Here is a 21,790-nt window from a genome sequence, read left to right as displayed (position 1 = left end):
GTATTCATTTGTTCTCCTAAGAAGTATTTTCAACTATCTCACCATACTTGTGAGAAAGTTTAAATTGTTCCAACTTTGAAGAAATTATTTATTGCATCACTTATGATAGAGTCAGCCATATGTGTGGAGATCAGAGAACAACTTGAAGAAGTCAATTTCCTCCTTCTACCATGTGCTCCTTGTGATGGAATCCAGGTCCACTTGCTTGGAGGCAAGCACTCTTACGAGCTGAGTTACCTCACTGGCCCATAAAATGCTCGAAGTTTTAAAATGCTTTCTGTATTACTTCCTTATTAGTATGTTTTAAAAAAACAGAAGGTTAAATGGCTTAAGCCAAGCATAATTTATCTCACTGTTCTGTACATCAAGTATAGTGTAATCAGGTAAACAGATTCTGTCCTTAGTAACACAGGCCTCAGGTGTCAGCCAGCAACATTTTACCCAAAGGCTTTGAGGAAAGAATCCTCTTCAAGCCTTCTCTAGAGTTTTAATAGATATTGGCTCCTCGCAAAGGTGTGACTGATGTTCCTGCCCTCTTTATGGCCACACTCAAAGGGACCCACTACCATGTCTTAGTATATGCGCAGCCGTTTCAAAAGGAGAGACTCTCATTTGAGTGAAGTGCTTCTCATTCATTCCTGCAACCTCTGCCTTCCTCTTTTGAAAAAAAAAAGTCTTTTATGTTGAGGGACTTATGTGATTTCAGTAAAGTCACTGAATTCTCTGTCTTTGGGTCAATTGATTAAAGTTTTGTTTAATTGCATGGGCATGACACTTTTACCTACATAATTTCAAAGAAGGGAGAAGAAAGTTTAATGTTCTAACTTGCTATTTTATCACACTTGTGGCCTGATCCCAAATTGATGATTCCAAAAATCTATTTTATTAGCTATGTATTTTTACCCATTTTATTAATGCATTCATAATACTTATTGGATTCTGAATAGCATAAATTTATCATAGGGAAGCAATTGAATTTTATTGTCATTGACCTTGAAGCTGGTGGTGTGTATCTGTTGGTAGAATAATTGTCCAGATTCAAAAGTCCTGGGATTTATCCACAGCACTGTGTGAAACCAGATGTGGTAGACAACTACAGTATCGGTACTCGGGAGATGGAAGATGACAGGAGTACAAGAAGGTCAAGAATGTCATCTTCAGACATGCAGAGAGTTCAAGAACATCCAGGACATGTAAGAAGTTAAAAATTAAAAAGAAGAGCAAAAACAAAAACACTTTTATTTACTTTTTTCTTGGCAGTAATGAAACTAGATCAACTTAGTTCTTTCCTCACTCTTTCTAAGACTTTTGAGGGTGTTTGGCCATACTATTGAGGAATAATTTATGTGATTTCTTCCAAAGGTTTTGAGTATTCTTCAAGATCTCTTCTTTCTGCAGAGTCAGAATTTTAACATCTCAAATACCTGTGTGAGCCCTGCAGGCATTCCCTAAATTTGTTACCTCTCCACCTTGAGTTTTCAGCTCTGCAACCTCTTTTCACATATAGTGTTCAGCAGAAAGTCAGAAACGTTCCATGGAAATTATGACAGAGGGAGAGAGACAGAGAGAGAACAACAAAGAGAGAGACAGAAAGAGCTGGAGAGAGAGAGAACAATAGAGTGAGAGGGAGAGTGGGAGTGAGCAAGAGAGGACAGTAAGAGTGAGCAAGACAGTGAAGTCGAGCAAGAGAGAATGGAAGAACAGCTGTATGCTTGTGTGGTTTCTTGGCTTCCATGGAAACTGATCTTTGTCCTTTCAAATTAGTTCATCTACCACACTGAGCATCTCCTAATTTTCTGATTGACAGAAAGTGAAAGGATAAATCCATAGTCACTTAGTCCATCGTGGCTAGAACAGATGTACTACAGCAATTGTGACTGAGTGAATTAGGTCCACAAAAGATCCTTGCTGCTCTTGCCCAGAAATTTGACAAAATAGAGGAAATTCTTCTACATGTCCCCATACCTAGATGAAAAGCTGCAAGTAGCCAATGTCCACTGAGAGAGGGAGAATCAGTTTCCTCCAAAACTGTGCCCCTGAAGAGGTTGTCTAATCCCTAGTGGCCAAGCCTGGCACAAGTACACACAATAAGGCTAAATTGACACAGAAGGACATTTATACATACTCGTATACAATTAACTGGATATCCATGCCTCTGTATATACATATAACAATAATAATTAAATAAGAGATGATGAGTTTAGGAGAAGGGCATGGAAGGCATTGGAGGAAGGAAAGCACATAACAAGAACAAAAACAAGATCCTACATTTAAGAGGAGAAGGCATGGAATAAATTGGAAGGGAGCGGGGATAGATAGGGGTATTATAGATGTGTCAAAGTTCAAGTATAGGTGTATAAAATTTCAAAAATTATATAAAATTATTTTTAAAATACAACAAGGACATATGCTCCATTCTGTTCATGGCAGTTTTATTCATAATAGCCAGAATCTGGAAACAACCTATGTGTCCCTCGACCAAAGAATGGATAAAGAAACTGTGGTACATTTACACAATAGAATAGTATCCAGCTATCAAAAACAAGGAAATCTTGAAATTTTTAAGCAAATGGATGGAACTAGAAATGGTCATCCTGAGTAAGCTAACCCAGACCCAGAAAGACATGCATGGTATAGTCTCAAATATAAGTGGATATTAGCCCAATATGGAAGTCCTCTGAGAAACTTTACCTTGTCGGAATTAGGAGAGATACTAGGATTTGCAGCAGGACCCTGTGCAGAGAGCTGAGAGTTATATGGAAGAGTGGGGGAAGGGTGAAAGTTCTCAGAGGGGTCAAGAGCTCCACAGGGTGACCACCAATGCCAGGGGATCTGGACCCAGGGAACTGACACAAACTGATGGACCAACCAAAGAAAATTTATGCAGAAATACCTAGACCCCATGTTCAGATGTAGTTAATGGACTGGACTGCTCATTCTCCATGTGTGTGGGGATGGGAAGACAAGGGACTGCCTCTGACATGATCTCTGGTTCCTGTGATTTGATCACTGCCCTTTGGCAGGGCAGCCTTGGGGATACACAGAAGAGGGGGATGCAGGTTGCCCTGATGAGATCTGATAGACTGTGAACTGATGGTGTGGGAGAAACCTCCTCTGTGTGTCAGAGGTCTAAGGGAAGGGAATAGGGCAGAAGAAGGAGGGAGGGTGGAAACTAGATTATAAGAGCAAGGCTATAACAATCAAGATGTAGTGAATAAATTATAATAAATAAATAAAATTTAAAAATAAAACAATAAGAAAATGCACTACTGCTCAATATTCCTGGTTTACATATACCTTATGGGGAGAGAAGTTATAGGATGTGATCTAAGTGACTTAAGAATGAAATCATCTTGAATATCTAATGGAGACTAAGTTCACTATGACACTGGCATGAACTCTGCCTACCCAACTTCCATGCTGAAGGGAAGTTAAAGATTGGAGACACAGAGAAGGGAAGCAAAGCTCTATAAGCCACGCAAGATGACCTTAAGGGGTATTATTTGAATCTTCTGTAAAGCATGGATTTTAGCCAAAGTAGTGGACATTATCTTTTGATCTAACAAGGAAGACTGCAAAGAGAAGTGCCCAATGTTTTTAATATTCCAAGACACCATGCTTAGCCATGCTAAAGGACACAAAGCTAATTCAGAAGAGCAGTTTTTGGAATTGTGGAAGAGGGGCTATTATTTGGATTTTTTTCACTTTTTTGAGAATTTCAAACACAACTACCATATTTGTATCATTTAGCCCTCTTCACATACTTCTAATTTTTTCCATGTTTCCCTACTCTCCCTAAAGTTCATGACATCTATAATTATTATTGCTACACATACACTTATGTGTGTTTTAAGTATACATATGTGTGTATATTACCAACAAGCCCATTTTATATTATTTGTCCGTAGGTCTGACCACCTTGAGTTAAATAACATGTCAAATGATTCATAAAACAGGGCTTTTTTAAAAATTAAAACTCAGGTTATATTAACCGAGTCAACTCATAATCAAAAAAGAAAATTGTCCTTTGGTTCACTTCAGGTAAAATATTACATTTGAACTTCACATATGGAAACATTGAGGTTTGAACTTGTAGGGCCTTAGCAGTGGCTGGGTGAAACACATCACTAAATCACAACAGCATCTGGAGTACAAAAAGGGAGCCTGGTGAGTACAAGTCTGTCCAAGGCCTTGGTTTACAGGTATATGTACAACTAAATAAAAACTGACAAGGAAGAGACATCACACATTTTATGCAGCCCTGACTGACCTGGAATACACTCAGTGGTCCGTACTATGTTAAATTCATCTGCCAGCCTCTGTTTCCAGAACGCTGAGGTTAAAGCTTAAGGTCACCATACCTGGACACATGCATGGCACTTTGGATAGCTGGAACTTAGGAATCACTGAGTACACAATTTATTTACTTCTTGTAGGAGTAAAAACCCTAAAGTATTGCTACAATACAATGTTTATATTTGCATGTATTCAATACCTGATTGTATTTATCTGTTTGAGAGGCTGATGGGCACAGCACTATAATTCTTTCAGGAAAAAAAATTCATGACAGCAAACAGGGGAAAAAAAACTTTTGTTAGGAAGGTCATTCTTACAAGTCAGCATTTTGTTTTGTTGTTTTGTTGTTGTTGTTGTTGGTAGTGGTGGTGTTTTTGTTGTTGTTAGTTTTCTTTGTTTTTTAAAATATTCTATTAATTTATTCATATTACATCTAAATTTTTAGCCCATCCCTTTTATCCTCCCATTCTTCCCTCCCTCCTGCTTTCCCCCTACTCCCCTCCCCTATGACTGTGACTGAGGGAGACCTCCTCCCCCTGCACATGCTCATAGGGTATCAAGTCTCTTCTTGGTAGCCTGCAATCCTTCCTCTGAGTGCCACCAGGCTTCCGCATCAAGGGGACGTGGTCAAAAATGGGACACCAGAGTTCTCACTCAATGGTGGAGAATGTCCTGTCCATCGGCTAGATCTGGGTAGGGGTTTGAAGTTTACTGCCTATATTGTCCTTGGCTGGTGCCATAGTTTGAGCAGGACCTCTGGACCAAGATCTGACGTTATAATGTTCTTCTTGTAGGTTTCTAGGACCCTCTGGGTCTTTCTATTTCCCCATTCTTCCATTCTTATCTCACCCAAGGTCCCAATAGGATGTCCTTTCCTCTGATCGACTTTCCTGGTACATGAAGACTTTCATGGGGCATGCCCCTTGGGCTAGTGTCTCGATATAAGTGAATATATACCATTTGACTCTATTTGCTTCTGGGTTAACTCATTCATTGTGTTCTTTGTTTCGCAGAAAAACCTCTCCCTACATCTCTTGCTAGTTTAGAGTGTGCTATGTAGAAAAGGCTAGCCTCGAAACACAGTGCTTCTCCTGGCTGTGCCTCCAAACTATTTGGAATGGCAGTGGTAGGCCATCCTGTCCAGAGCATTGAATACATTTGTACATAGAAAAGCAATAGGGAGGTGGAGACGACTCTGTCGATAAAGTACATTGCAAAGAAGCAAGAACACCTGAGTTCTCATCCCCAGAACCCATGTAAAAGCCTGACTAGTTAGTACATCCAAATTGAAGTTCTCTGGGTTCAGTAAAAGACTTTCTCTCAAAAACAAACAAACAAATAAACAAAGAAGAGGTGAACAGTGACTAACAAAGACATCTGTTGATGAAAACCTCTAATCTCCAGATGCATGTGTACACCACCTCACATGTTTGACACACACATAATATTAGTAATTAAAAGCATGATTGCACAGGCACATGGGGTGTGTGCTCTGCCTTTCTAATGTAAAGGAAGCAAGTCAACTCAGACACTGATTTTGGAGGTATACTTTCCACGCTAAATCAGTTCCATCACTTGGTTCAAGGAACATGAAGCCTTAAGGCAGAATGCTTAAATGGCTCCATTACCCCTAAGCCAGCAGATCTCAATAATTTTATGGTCATATAATCTGATTCTTTCATTCTGTTTTCTCTTCTATACCATCTTCTACTCTCTACTTTCTTTCTTTCACCTCCTTTCCCCTTCTCTTTTGTTCCCATTTCCCCCTCTCCTCCTCTCCCCTCGTTTCATTTCTTTTTCTCTCCCTAATATCTTCACTCAACTCTTTTAAACTTTTTTCTCATTTGCCTTCCTGTTTCTGGTTTACTTGGTCTGGCCTTAAAGTGGAAAGACTCCTTCTTCTATGTCCTGAGTCACTGGGATTATAGGTATAGACCACCATGCCTGTCTTCTAGAGTGGTTGTGACAATAAATCAACCTGCATTATTTTAGAATTCCTCATCACTTTAAATAGGAAAGTAATATATCCTCCATCACACACACACACACACACACACACACACACACACACACACACACTACACCAAACAAACAAAATAACACACATATGCACACGGCCCTGTTCTATTGCTATATAACTTTTCATGGATGAATAAAATATATTAAATTCTTAAGCCTGTTTAAGGCTTATCATCTATACTTAGGCCTTACTATGTTTTCATTTTATTTCCCCCTAAGATGATCATTTGGTGCTTACTATCATTTAATGCTTAAATTCTCAAGGTCTGTAGTCATATGGAGATCTGATTTGAAGCCCACTGCAGACTCTTATCACCGAGGTATAGACTTTCAATAATTAAGTCTCACAGAAATTATCTAATAATCAGTACTTTTAAGTTGTAACTATTTAAATTAACACTGTTGGTTATGGGAGAACCAACTCAAACTAGCTTTTCAAAAGGATTTGACAGCCAGTGGTGGTGGAGATGTCTGTAATCTCATCACTTAGAAGGTAGAAGCAGGAGGTCCAGGAGTTTGAGATCATTATCCCCAGCAAAGCAAATTCAAGGCCAATGTGAGATCTATGAAGACCTACAGCAAATAAGTAAAAGAACAAAAAAGATAAAAGTTAGTGAGTCAGAAGAGGGACTTTTCATTGGTAATGGCTCTCAAAGCATGGCTGGACCCAGCTTCTCACGTGACCATCATGGACTTCTACTCTTTGTTCCTCATCTTAATCTGCTTCCCTCTGTGGGATTTCATTTAATTTTTCAGGGCAACAAAATATGATAGGGAAGGAGAGGCTTAGCCTTGCCCAATGTGTCATCTTTATAACTGAGATTTTCTATACATCTGTCTCATGTTGCCGTGCAAAGGGCAGGTGAAGACTCTTCTCCCTCTCTGGAGAAAGGAGAAACGAATTGGACCATTGAGATTGAGGAAGAGAGAAAAGCACGGGATGGGGTTTGCTTTGGTTCTGAAGTCAGATTCTGTTTGTGGTTTCAAAGCCTCTGCACACAGACTGTGGGGTTTGAGAGATGTAACAAGTAAGCTCTGTGAGATAAGCACAGCGGATGAGAGAGAGTGTGCCCATGGAGCGTCTTCAGGCAGCAGGAGGCAGAAAAGCTCCGGGGTACAGAGGGGATAACACAGAAGGCAACTAGAAGAACAGAAGCAGTTAAACAATGCCTGTTATCCTCTGACCACTCTGTCTCCCGGTCAATAAATCAATAATAATAATATCATACATCAAGTGTATTTATCTTGAGGATTAAATTGACATGTACTATAAACACTTGAAAAACAGAAGCTTATGGTAATACTACACATCACCCATAGAAAATATTCAACCTTAACACAAAAGTATCAATATAATATTTGTTAATAGTGGTATAATTTTAAAAACACATATCTGTTCATTTTTGTGGATATAATGTTTTGCCTGTGTGACTGCATGTTCACCATGTGTCTAGTTCTAAGGAAGTCCAGAAACACTAATCAGAATTCATAAAAGTGAAGTTACAGATAGTTGTGAGTCACCACACGGGGTGCTGGGAACCTATCACAGATCACCTCAAAGAGCAGGAAGTGTTTTTAACTGCTCAGAGTAAGAGATTCCTCCAGCCTTCATGTCAAGTCCTTTCTGTATTGAATCTTTTATAATTTTCAATTATAAAATTATATATATATGCAGAAAAAAAGTGCGAGTGAGTACAGGTGCTCAGTCAGAGTCCATAATAGGATGTCTCATCACCTGGACTGGAGACACTGGAAGTGAACACTGGAACCTGAACTCGGGACCCTCACAGGAGCAGTATATGGTACTAACTATTGAGCCATCCGTTTATGCCTAATAATGACATACTTTTTAAAAACATCATGAATTTGGTTACCAGTAAGGGAAATCTCAAATAAATCCAACTAAGCAATGTGATTTTATAGGTTATGTAATGGCAGAGTAAATATAGAACACTGGATTTATTTCCACCTTTATCTTCAGATGCTAGTAAAGAGGCTACGGTGATCCTGGGAGGCATATCATCAACAAACAGTCACACCAAAGGACACAGCCCAAGAAATCCTTCTGAAACATTTCCTGTGTGTTACTAACCTGAATTCCTGAAGCAAAATTGACTATTACAAATGGGATGAGATATTGAGGGAAGTCACTTTTGATCTAGCCTGAAGAATCTTTTTGCCATGAATATCTTTATAATACCAGATGTTTTAATAATCAAGAATATATAAACCTGAGGAACATTAGTGACATGAGATGTAGCCAGCAACAAACATCTTAGAAAACTGTAACAGGAAATGTAATATTGTCTTTTTTCTCCAGGGAAAGTGACCGTGTTTAATAATGTAAGGTAAGTGTGAGTGTCCATTTTAAACGCAGTGGCCTGGAAATCTAATTCAGTAGGTAGAGTGCTTGCCTAGCAGGAATGAAGGGCAAAGTTCAGTCTGCAGCACTGTATATAACCAGGTATGGCAAACCCATAGTTGTTATCCTAGTGACTCGGAGGAGGAGGCAAACACATCAGAAGCTCAAGGTTATCCTTGGATACGTAGATACTTGAGATGTTATCTCAAAAAATATGTAGCTGGATACTCTAATGAAGACAGGGAGAATATTTAAAATGAAGGATAACTAAGGGATGAAAAGATAGCTCAAGAGCTAGCTGCTCCTGCAGATAACCTGATTTTAGGTTCCAGCAGTTACATTGAGTGGCCTACAATCATCTGTAAATACAGATCCAGGAGACCTGACAATTTCTTCTAGAGTCTAGGACCACCTGCCCATGGGTAGCTCCACCCATAATGAGCTTGACACTCCCACACCAATCTTTAACTAGGAAAATGTCTTACAGCCTTGCTTGCCTCCTCCCCAATCTTATGGAGGCAGTTTCTGAGTTGAGGGTCCCGCCATTTTGGTGACTGTAGCTTGTGTCAAGTTGACATAAAACTGGGAGCACTAGAGAACACTCACAGAGTGAGGCAGCATTTAACAGATGGCTAAAAAGAAATTCATAGGACTATCATACGAGAGATATCATCAGGGGAGAGGAAGGCATGGATGAATGCATGTGCATGGGAAAACTGGCTATTATGTGTTACTCATCTCTCTAAGAACTATTTGGTCCCAACTTCCTAAATCATTGCACAAAATTCAAAATCAAAGAAAGATTCCATTCCAAAGAAAGACATCCCAAGCTACTGATGTTTTAAATCAGGGGGTCCTTTTCTTCATGTCCTACAATATGACTTTCAGTTGTCTCATTTGGTTTTTTTTTTTCTTCTCTTCCAGTGTAGACAATTTTATATTGGCAGGATACCTATCCCACACATTTCATTCAACATTTTGATCTAGTGAGTTACAACAGAAGAGTTACAACAGACTGCTTTTTTACTTCAAACAATAAAAAGAAAATGCCACGTAAGTGGAAAAACTTAGAGACATTCCTTCAAGTGTGTCTGGGGCCCTTGATGTACTTTAATGGAATGCCTTTCTCTCTGTCCACCGTATGTGTTTTTCTCTATCTGTGTCTTTGTTTGTCTCTCTGTCACTCTCCTTTTCTCCTTCCTCTTTCCATCCATTCCATCTCTAGCCATATACATTTCCCACACCCCCTGTCATCCCTGCCATCATTCCTCTCTATTATAGTCTGGGATTCAAACATGGGGGAGGACAGGCTCCTCATATCTACAGACCAGCAGCAAACATCAGCGTCCACCATGATACAAAGTTATGCTCTGCATACATTTGTGTACTAAGGCATTAAGACAGAGGATGACTGATATTCATGTTATACATAATTTGCATATGAATCACAGTACAGTTTTGTGGAAGATGAAAGTAAAATATCTTGTACTTACAAAATCAGAAGAGCACAAGAGTTTTCTAAAAGGGAAACATGAAGTCTGTTGAGCAGACTTTTTTTTTTCTTCTAATTCATATAGATGATACTAGGTCCAGTGATAGCCCCACCCCCCAGCCCTAGTCTCCATCTTGGCCTCCCCATCAAATACAAAGTTGAGTTTTCTCTAAGACACTGGCTGTGCATTTTTGGTCTTAGCACTGTAGCTAGAAAGAACAGGGAAACAGATGAGCTATACCTAGATTATAGGAAGAAGGATCGGTTCTCAAACCATAAACATTGAAATAGAGAGGAGTATGTCTCAAAAGAATGTGACGGACTATCTCTATGTGGAGGAAGAATTGATTGTCAGCAGGAGCACCTGAGCTAACACATAAAATCCTTAGTACCACTAAATGGTGGCTGGTGGCTGATGGGGTTTTTGGAGATCCTTGTGCTGGTTTCCTATGCATAAAGCAACAGAGAATATTGGCCTAAAAGGAGCACAGTAGCCAAAGGGACATGGCCTATTTTAACAAAGGATTTCAGTTAAAATAACTTGGAGGGCATCCAACTCAATCTCATCGTTTTCCAGATGGGAAAACTAAAACTCATGCAGAGGCACTGAAATGGCAAGGACACACAGGTAGTTGGTGGTGGAAGCAATATAACAGCACTGTATATTACATTCAATAATAGTTTTTCCATCAACAACAGAAGGCACAATCTTGTTTTTCTGGCTTTTTCTCCACCCTCAAATCTTTACAATATAGCTTTTAAACACTCCAGCAGAAAGCATCATCAACAGTTGAGTTAAGGTCCCAGAGAAAATTTAAATTTCCCTGCAACAAAGCTAAGGCCACTTGTTGCTTTAATGGGCTAAGTTTCAGTGGGGGAACCTTCCAGGAGGCACTGCAATGGAACCTGACTTAGCATTCTGGCTTTGTTCTTCAAATCCCAGGCGGAGTAAAAATCATCCCTCATTTTTGAGGAGCCTTCTGCAGCTCCTCTTTCTTCCTCCTACCCTCGCCGCTTTCCTGCTGTTTCCTAACTGCAAAGAAAAACTGTCAGCTTCCCAGAATTATCTCTGGAAATAGGTAGGAGGGAGCCTTACACCTGTCAGCGCTAGAGGGAAAAGTGCTGGGGTTCTCAGTTTTCTTCCCTTGTGGCAGAGGTAAGAAAAGGCACTGACTACTAGGTCGGAGGGTTCTGTCCCAGACCTGCTGAGGAAGGGGATCAGTTCAGCCAACCTTGGACCTTAGGAAGATAGAGGGTGTAGTACCGTCCTGTAGGTTTCCTCTTGCATTCAGCTTTCATCCAGGCTAGAGGGTGCCTGCTTCCGGAGAAGCCTCTGGTAAAGGACTTAAGTCAAGAATTGGGCTGCTGAATGTCCTGTATTTTTCTGAGTATAAGCTAGCACGAGAGGGCCAGTGATAGAGACAAGGATCTCCCCTCCTCCCGCCCCCTTTCACTGCCTGCTCCACTTCTAGACTCCTTCGTTTTCTGTTAGACCAGACTCAGGGGTTTCCCGATCAGTCAGCACCCGACATCCTGCCTCATCCCAAGTGGATGCCTGCGGTTCCTAGAACAAGGGCGTGGGTGTTGGTGGACTAGAGGTTTTTATCCCAGAGTTAGTGACTAGAGCTTAGCCCTCACTGGTATCCTGAAATCCGTAGATTCCCTGGGGACCTCCAAACTCCTCTGGAGAGGCAACCTCCCTGCTCTAGGGCCACCCACCCATTCCTCCACCACCACCCCCCTTACCTCAGCACGCAGCCCCTCCCTGCGTGATGATGCAAACCGGTGGGGAGGGCGGGCGCTGGGAAGGGTGGGGAGAGATGGATAGCAAGCTAGGGAGGGAAAGAAGGAGTGGGAGGAGGAGGAGGAGGAGGAGAGGGAGCCCAACGACCATTTAAAGCGATAGCAATCCCTGCCCTCTCCCTAGTGCTGGGCTGCTGGAGAGCGGGAGCCGCAAGCCGGGGAGCGGGGAGCGCAAGCTGGCGCGCGGGCCAGCGGAGCTACAGCGCCAGGTGCTATAGGCTGACTGACGCCCTGGGACGCCCCCCCCCCCTCTCGCACTGCACCTCCTCGGGCTCCTCCACCCTCTGTGCCTACAGAAGTCCCCGGGCTTCCCCAAACGGAGCTCACCTCGAGAAGCCCGGACCTGGGATTGCCCACCAGCATCCCCTCCAGCGCCGCCGCCGCCACCGCAGCCGCATCCAGAGCGGCATGGTCCAGCTGGGGAAGCTGCTCCGCGTCCTGACTTTGATGAAGTTCCCCTGCTGCGTGCTGGAGGTGCTCCTGTGCGTGCTGGCGGCGGCGGCGCGCGGCCAGGAGATGTACGCCCCGCACTCGATCCGGATCGAGGGGGACGTCACCCTTGGGGGGCTGTTCCCAGTGCACGCCAAGGGTCCCAGCGGAGTGCCCTGCGGCGACATCAAGAGGGAAAATGGGATCCACAGGCTGGAAGCAATGCTTTATGCCCTGGACCAGATCAACAGCGATCCCAACCTGCTGCCCAACGTAACGTTAGGCGCGCGGATCCTGGACACTTGTTCCAGGGACACTTATGCGCTCGAACAGTCGCTCACTTTCGTCCAGGCGCTCATCCAGAAGGACACCTCCGACGTACGTTGCACCAACGGCGAGCCCCCGGTTTTCGTCAAGCCAGAGAAAGTAGTTGGAGTGATTGGGGCTTCGGGGAGCTCCGTCTCCATCATGGTAGCCAACATCTTGAGGCTTTTCCAGGTAGGGGGGCGCTCCCTTTGGGGAGGAGCATTCTGTGGCTCCCTGCGCTCTAACCGTAAAAGCTGTTTTGGACTTCGTGGGTTAGAGGGTCAGGCCAGCACTCTCGCGTTTCTACCCTGGAGATCCTGCAGAATCCCTCCCACCCCACCCAAGGAGGTATCTTCCTTGCTTAGTTTACTCCTCTTTTATGTCTTCCCCTGTCCACGCTCCATCCGACCTGACTCCCCGGATTTATGGTCCCATTTACGAGAAGCAATCTTCGGAAAAACAAGGCGATGATTTAAATGGGTTTGCATTAGAGTGAAATATGGTCGGAAACAGGCTTGTAAAAGTGCCTGGGCTCCTAGGGGAGCCAGTTAGGCACACGGAATATGAAAAAAAAAAAATGAGAAGGTGCTTTGAAAAATGGCATTTCTCAACTCCCCAGCTTCCCGTGCCCAAGCCACCTAGGAAACATCGACTCCACGGAAATATTCTCGAAGACCTCAAGAAGCCCCTTCTTCAACTGAGGGCTGGGGTTTGCCCGCATGTGGATGATAATTGCCCATCTCTTTTGGGTTGAATTTCTGACCTGTAGCAGGTCTCAGCATTGGGGGTACCAGCCCCACTGGGGAGACCCCGCCTGCTGAGTTGGTTCCTCCCTGAGTTGGTTTTCTCCTGGCGATTTTGCGCACCTCCTAAATTGCATTTGCAGTCCGGCCAGTGGCAGGAGCTGGGCGATCAGCTAGCTTTCTGCTGCCACTTCAGACCTCAGCTGGGGATGAGCTCATGCTAACTGCGAAATAAAATCGCTTTCACTGACTGCTCCCTCCGCTCCTAGTCTCCCTCCCTCACTAATGCAGCCCCACACCCAGAATCCCAGGCTGGGAGATTTAGGCTGCTCTGCCCAGGAACACTGGGTATGATAAGGAGGTGTTATTGGGGTCTCATGCTTGGGTTGCAAAACAGGAAGAAGGTGGACCCAGAACTGATGTGCAGTGGGTCTAACTGCAGTGCTCTGCCTCTGGTCCCTGCAGCCTCTGTCCCTGTGCCTCTTCTGCTGCACTGGGTAGAAATGGATAGCTTTGAGGGTTAGAAATTGAGTCTGGGAGACTGAAAAGGACTGCCTGAATGCCACTGTTTCTGTTTCCTTGTTTGGTTTCGCCTCCTTGGGTGCCCTTTCTCAACCTCTGTTTCTTTCCCTTATTCCCAAGTTCTTGTCTCAAGTCCTTTCTATTTGGCTTTCCTAATCCAGGGCTTGCTCCCCCGTTTGGTGATAACCAAATCCAGCCAATCTCTTCCCTTAGCTGCAGGAACTGATCCCTGCAGGACTGTGCTGCCCAAGTCTAAAAAGTGACTCTTGCTCCTGTACTTTCCCTAAGGGTGGGAGTTTTATGAGGGACCAGCTGGTGATGGCCAGGCTAGCACAGGACCTACCTCACCTCCAGGAGGGGGACCTTTGTGTTCAAGTACCAGAAGTGTTCACCTGAAGCTAGCGATGCCCCTCTGATCCCCAGAGCATACCAATATCTCCTGAGTGTGCCAGCATGGTGACTTCTTGCTGCTTACACTCTTCTAAAGTGATCTGAGGCTAGACGTCACTCTAGTTTATTAGCATTCTGAAACAGCCTGGGCTTTTGACATCAAAACTCAAAAGAGTTTTCTTCACCCCTGAGCTTGAAGTTGGACAGCTTGGAGGTGGGGGAGCTGCAGCTGCAGAAAGGATGAGGAGATGAGCTGTGTGTGTGTGTGTGTGTGTGTGTGTGTGTGTGTGTGTGTGTGTGTGTGTTGGGGGGTTCCTCCCAAGCCTTGAGAGGTGGACTGAGATCACTCTGGGTTTAACATTTTAATATTATTTTTCAGTCTGCTTTCTTCTCAGTGTGAGCATGGACACTATCCCAGTTAGGCCTGTGTGTCTGAATAAGAGTGAATATCCAAGTTAAGAAAGTCATTGCAGATGAAGCTAGGGACAGTGTACAAAGCATTCCAGAGGGAGCTGATTTCTCCTCCAGTTGCATGTAAAACTGAGGCAACTTACAAAGCAACAAATCCTGGTTTTCTACTTCCTTCCCCCCAATCCCTAAGCTGGGGAGAGATGGAACCTAATGCCAGTGTGAGCGGTGTGGGTTGGGACTAAAACCATTCAGAGAAAACACTGTCATTTTCCTCTAATTTGCAAATTGCAGCTATTCATGCTAGATTGTACAGCTGAGGCAAAAGAGGCCCTGATTCTCACCTGCAGTTACTAAGAAGAGCCTGGGAGTGGGAGGGATGCTCCAACTTGTGGCTTGTGCTGCAAGCTGGGCATAACAGTTAGTGTGCATGCTGGTTTAGCCATCGCCCATATTGAAGAGAGATAGTGTGTGTGCGTGTGTGTGTGTGTGTGTGTGTGTGTGTGTGTGTGTATGTGTGTGTGTGTGTGTGTGTGTGTGTGTGTGTGTGCTTGCAGATAGGAACACATATCACAATGTGTACTTCTCTGTATTTTACATAGATATCTTTTGGTGGTTTTGTTGCATGTGCTTGTAGTAGCCCTTAGCTTGCAAGTTCCGCTAGCTTTCCAGCTTCTGTCGTATTGCAAAATGATTAAAGAGAGTAAAGGTAGAATAGTGATAGGAGCCTTTAAAAGTAGAGGAGGGAAAGGTGAGTTGATGACTCTCCTCTGGGACCGTGGGTTTCTGTTCAATTAAATTGTCCTATATAAAATAAAAACCTGCAAGCGATTGAATTCTGAGCTTTGCAGTGATTTGAGTTTTTCTTTGCTGTGATACTCGTGGGTGGCTGTGGGGACCATGCCAAACTGATCACTTGAGATATGAATTTATAGTGAGATGAGCCTGGAGTCCGGGGGAGGAGATACTTACAGACTAAATGAGGGGATGCTGAGTGCTGGGGGCCAGGAGACAGTAAGGAGATAGTCAGAGGTACAACAAATGCTGTTTCTACCAGAGCCAGGGCGAAAACACTATAAAATGCAGAACTGGACAAGGATTGCTACTCAGATATAAAGGTTGCCTTTTCGCTTGGGATTCTCCTCTGCCTACTGCTGTGCAAGGCCAGAGATAAGACTGGAAAGTCAGGTCAGACTCTGCCTCTCTCTCTCTGTCCCTTCCTCCTTCCCTCCATTCCCACCTCTCCTTGCTTCAGTATCTTCTCTGAATAGGTTAGTAAATGGTATGTCTAAGAACAAATATCAGATCCAGTGGGTCTTTCAAATCCAGGAATTTGAGGCTAATGAAATTAGCGTGTGGCCAGGGCTCTGCCAACCAGAATTAAATCACAGCAACTGCCCTGCTATGCATTTTTCAGCCTCAAAGAAGCATTGGGGAGGAATTTTTGGAGATTTGTTTCTGAGCCTGGGCAGAATAATACTCGCTTAATGCTCGGAAAGATTAAATGTAAATTATTACAGACGAGGAGCAACATATTTTTAAAAACTAATCACAGGATGGGGATGGCTTAAAGTGGGAGAGGTTACATAACATGGTGACCGAAGGATGAATCTCCCCTGAACAATATTTTATAGCCATGAGTGAGAAACATTACAGAAAGAAGATGATTGCTGATTAAGGCTCCTCTGCTACAGACTTAAAAGCAAACACTCAGAGAGTAAAAATTTCTTTGGCTACATCCAGACTCTAAGACTCTAACGGAAAACTATTTTGCATGCAGTAACATGATCTAGGCACTGGGCTCTGAATTACATGGCATCTGTTCTAAGTGTGGTGTGGTGTGTGTGTGTGTGTGTGTGTGTGTGTGTGTGTGTGTGTGTTTGTGTGTGCATGTAGTTTTAGGTTTTTTCTTTTTCAGAAATAAACAGATTGAGACATTGTACTTTGAGTATAATGATGCAAACCTAAACCTATGAACCTTGTACCATAAATGAAATTCATCTGCAAGTTTGTCAATGGTTCCTTTCCATTCACTAGAGCTTGCATAGAACATTAAGGTTTTAGGACACAATTTCATAAGATGCCTGGAAGCCAGTGCTCTTTTGCTCCCTCTTCCTCTCTCCCTTCCTCTGTCCTCCCTCCCTTCTTCTCTCTCCCTCTCTCTCTCTCTCTCTCTCTCTCTCTCTCTCTCTCTTTCTCTCTCTCTGATCAGATCAGTTCACAGAGTGATGTGTTACTACTATAGGAGGGAGAGCTTCCTTTTTAAGCAGCTCTAACCTATTCTTTTTAAATTGAGTAAATATAGGTATCACTGTCATTTGGAATCATCTCTGAAACAATTTCTCCTCCACATTTACTGTGTTTTAGGAAATTTACCTAACAGATGGTGAGTGGGAAATCTTTAAAGGGGCAGTTTTAAAAGAGCAGAGAGGAAAGGGATGAAGACATCCACATGCTATATTTGAAGATATCTTCATGTATGTATACAATACATTTATTTTTAGATGTCTCTGGCATTTGTTCTCTTTAAAAAATAATTGAAACAAAGATGGCATTTATGTCAATTTCACAGACAGTTGGAGTTTAAGAAATTAAAAGGGTCCTGTTTGCAACATATATTCACTATGTATATGATCTCAAAAGACCTCAGGTGAATTACACCAGGCTTTCTAGGTCTATGACTGTCATTCACTGTTACCCTAAACAAGTCATTTACTTTGTATTGGCCTAATGGTGTATCTCAGTGAACATCAGGTTCAATGACCCTGTTTTAAAAAAAAAATAGGTGGAGGTATCATTGAAGAAGACACTCAACATCTACCTTTTGTCTCTACACATATATACTGTGTGCACATATACTAACATGCATGAACATGCCCACAAACACAGATAGCAAATACATCTACAGACACACTGTGCTCTCTGGAAATGTCTAATTCTTTTGTTTAGCTTGCATTACACTGGCTCTTACAAGATCTCCACGACATCACTTTTGCACTACCACTCTGAACTCTTACGGCTTGTGGGAAACTTTTAGCTAATATTTTCATAGCTTCTTAATCATTATTAGTCTGGTTCATTTACCATATTCAAAGCTTTCCTTGTTTCCTTTCGTCTGTTAGCTTTTCTTTAAATCAATTTCTATAGAGTGCTATATATCAAAGCCCTTTTTTCCTTTTCAAAAATTAATTCATTCATATTACATCTCAATTATCCTATCCCTTGTATCCTCCCATTCCTCCCTGCCTCCTGCTTTCCCCCTACTCCCCTCCCCTATGACTGTGACTGAGAGGGACCTCCTCCTCCTGTATATGCTCATAGGGTATCAAGTCTTTTCTTGGTAGCCTTCTATCCTTCCTCTGAGTGCCACCAGGTCTTCTCATCCAGGGGACGTGGTCAAATATGGAGCACTAGAGTTTGTGTGAAAGTCAGTCCCCACTCTCTACTCAACTGTGGAGAATGTCCTGTCCATTGGCTAGATCTGGGTCGGGGTTCAATGTTTACTGCATGTATAGTCCTTGGCTGGGGCCATAATTTGAGCAGGACCCCTGCGCCCAGATCTGCCCATCAAAATGTTCTTCTTGTAGGTTTCTTGGTCCTTCTGGATCCTTCTATGTCCCCATTCTCTCATGCTTCTCTCACCTAACTCAAGAGATCAAAGCTCTTGTTAGGGGAAAAGACTTTTAGGTCAACTTAGCAAAAATCATTAGAAACACCAGGTATTAAAATGATAGTTAAATCCTTGTCCAGTGTCCTATCCTGTCTTGCCTTACAATAACTCTAGGCATCTTTGTTTAGGAAGGTATCAGATAATGACATCCTACTAATGTCCTTCATCCCAGGGCTAAGTCACATGGCTCGAGTGAAGTAAAGCAAATGACTAGTTTAGCAGCGGGCATCTGGGTCTGCACATATGAGAATCCTCCCAAAGACATTTCTGTCAGAAATAACAGGAACATCATCTTTGCTCTTTGGAAGTTCCATTCTGGGGAGTTCTCAGGTGCAGTACCTGGAGAATAAGGGCACTCAACACACAGAGAAGTGATAGCCAATCAGACAGAAGAAAGTGGGGCTAAGGAGAAGACAGACAGCTTGCGCTTTGCTCACCTGGAACTCCTAAACCAACTGCAGGTAAATCTAGATGAAGCCCTGAACTTATAGAAAATGCTGTAAAGAAAGAAGAAGAAGAAGAAGAAGAAGAAGAAGAAGAAGAAGAAGAAGAAGAAGAAGAAGAAGAAGAAGAGAACAAATTAGGCTGGCAAGAAGGCTGAGCTGGTAAAACCTCTTTCCCTGTAGGCTTGGTGACCTGAGTTAGATCTCAGAATAGGAGCCTCCATAAAGTTGTAATACATAGACACACATACATATAACACACACACACACACACACACACACACACACACACACACACACACACACCCATTTTGAATGTAATAAAAGAAACACACTGTCCTAGGACTGAGTTTGAGTTTTGCTAATTGTAGTAGAAGACAGCCGATGTCCTACTGTAGTGACTGGCATTCATGCTTGATGTTTTCTTTAGCCCTTGTTTGAGTTGTTCAGAAGTGTTGCATTCCTCCTCCCCACCCCCCACCCCACCCTGGCATGAATGTGGGCTGCAGTTCCTTTCAGCTTTCCCATTTGCTTCTTTCCTGTCTGCATGCAGTTTAGATAGAAGGCAGGTACTTGGGTTGCAAACTATAGCCTGTAGGCATCCTATCTAGGAGCTGTGGAGCCACAATCAGTTCCTTTCATTAAAGCAAATCTTTTGTTGATATCCCTAGGGCACAGAAGCATTTTCATTCCATAATGGAGTACAAAGTATATTAAGCTCCTGTGTCCCTGTACAGTAAGCAAGGAGCTTGACTCCACTCCTCATCTCCTTTGACTTTAAATAGGTAATTAAGAATAGTTGCAAACTCATGTTTCCAACAACTAAAATGCATGATCAGTATTTAGCAGGACAACAATTATGCAATGTAAAGTCAGACTAATTAATTAGCTGGACTATAGTGAACTGACATAACAACATAGATGTTTCTCTGTTAAAACACACACACACACACACAGAGAGAGAGAGAGAGAGAGAGAGAGAGAGAGAGAGAGAGAGAGACAGACAGACAGACAGACAGACAGACAGACAGACAGACAGACAGAGATTCTTGCAGCCTAAAGTCACTTGTCTCATTGATAAGCAAAGGGTGTTCAGACTTAATTTTTTTCTGATAACACCTAGGTAACTAATCGCTTTTCATAATATTTAATTATTATGCAAATGAAACAATGCTTTAAAATAATTACGTATTTTCCTACCCTGAAATCATGATGGTTTGAAGATATCAAAGTTGTCAATGGCTTATCCATATCTCTTTGTAGAAATACTCAATCCAATTGTAAAGCAAGATAAATTGTGTAAACCCTTAGAAATTTAACACAGAAACTCTTATCACCTAATGAAAGATGTCTGTTCTCCATTATTCAACCAATGGCTAGGCATGTGGACATAAATACACAGTAAATGTCTCTTATTAAATAAATGAGAAAAGATGTTTCCTCTTGTTCCGATTCAGTGCCTGCCATTATGGATTGTGACAGCTTGTCCTAAACTTTATTTCATTCACTCCACTCTCTCAAAACCTCAAGTGAGGAAATCCATCATTCAGATATATGCACAAAGTGAGGCGACTGTATTAATACAATTGCAAAAAGTCAAGTTGATGGAACGCAGGAAGTACATCCTAATAAATGCAACACTGATGTTTGTGTGGGCCTTGGAGGGAAGGGTAGGAATTTCCACTTTAATGGATTATTTTGCCTCTTGCTCAGAAAGTGCTGCGCCTTAATAGTTTTATAATTGGTCATTTGCAGAATTCTCCATCTCTGGGCGGTGTGCTTTCTTCACGGCACAGCTGCTGCTGCTGCTTGTTCTGGGTGCTGATGAAAGGTATCAGCTAAGCCCATAGAAAGGCTCAGCCTGGCAGCAATACTGCTTAGAGGCATTTCTGTTTGCTAAAATAGTGATCAGGCGTGTTTACTGTGTGTTACGCTGGACTTCTGTGAAGGCAGCTGTTCAAGCAGACATCACAGGGATGGTCCTCATTAGAGAGCCTTTCATGGCTGTTCATGCAGGAGTGGACAGTCAAGTTCAAGTGATATATCAGATTTTAAATTCATTATGTGCCACCATTTTCTTGCTGACATGCTTGAACAGGAATTATTCTTACAATCATTGACTATATCCTTCAAATTGGCATTTAAAAAATCCCAGGGCCCAGAAGATGACTTATCAGGTTTAGAAATTTGCTTTCAATTCTGATGATCTGAGAGATCACTGGAATCCACAGTGTGGAAGAGGAGAACCACTTCCAACAGTTTGTTTTCTGACCCCTGCATAATTACTATAGTACGCACACCCACCCACACACATATATGTGTGCATACGTTATACATATAATAATAAATACATAATTTTAAAATTGTACCGATGTGATGGAATACATAATTTTGAGGATTGCACAGAATGGTTTAGTATTGAGTTTAACATGCCTCATGTGTTCAGTGAATTGCATTATTATTGTTCTGTAATTATTACTACTGCAAAATAAATTTGCTACAGAATAGCAAAAAATGGATTGGATAAAGCAAGTCTGAGGGATTCAGAATTAGCTTTGTAAATAGAATATTGAGGTGACTTCTCTCTCTCTCTGTGCCTCTCTGTCTGTCTCTGTCTCTGTCTTTCTCTCTCCCTCTCCCCCTCCCTCCCTCTCTGTCTCTGTCTCTCCCCTCCCTCTCTCTATACCTCTCTGCCTTTCTGTCTCTGTCCTTGTCTCTCTGTCTCTCTCTGTCTCTCTCTGTCTCTGTCTCTCTGTCTCTGTCTCTCTCTGTCTCTCTCTCTGTCTGTCTCTGTCTCTCTCTCTCTCTCTCTCTCTCTCTCTCTCTCTCTCTCTCTCTCTCTCTCTCTTTGGTATTTTGAGACAAAGCTTCTCTGTGTTAACAGCCTTGGCTCTCCTGGAACTCACT

At 42.6% G+C, this 21,790-nt stretch overlaps 1 protein-coding gene and 1 long non-coding RNA gene across 5 annotated transcripts in view; one reads left to right on the top strand and one right to left on the bottom strand.

The window, feature by feature from the left end:
- Positions 1 to 12,408, bottom strand: part of LOC311588363 — a 55,059-nt gene extending 42,651 nt beyond the window's left edge. Inside the window, exon 1 of the long non-coding RNA XR_014776171.1 lies at positions 12,300 to 12,408. This is a non-coding gene — a long non-coding RNA (uncharacterized lncRNA). The remainder of the gene's footprint in view (positions 1 to 12,299) is intronic.
- GRM7 (glutamate metabotropic receptor 7) overlaps positions 12,035 to 21,790 on the top strand; it is an 861,915-nt gene continuing 852,159 nt past the window's right edge. For 3 of the 4 annotated variants that reach the window (XM_084765938.1, XM_084765937.1, XM_084765939.1), the window contains exon 1: positions 12,035 to 12,899. In XM_084765938.1, the coding sequence (XP_084622064.1) occupies positions 12,381 to 12,899 (519 nt within the window). In that variant the 5' untranslated portion in view covers positions 12,035 to 12,380. Of the gene's footprint in view, positions 12,900 to 15,622; positions 15,959 to 21,790 lie in introns of those variants that run through there. The other variant, XM_084765940.1, reaches the window with a different exon arrangement.

This window comes from Acomys minous (assembly GCF_964271855.1).
Source record: "Acomys minous genome assembly, chromosome: 17".
NCBI lineage: Eukaryota > Metazoa > Chordata > Mammalia > Rodentia > Muridae > Acomys > Acomys minous.
Note: the sequence above shows the minus strand (reverse complement) of the source record. Positions and strands in the feature narration are given on the sequence as shown.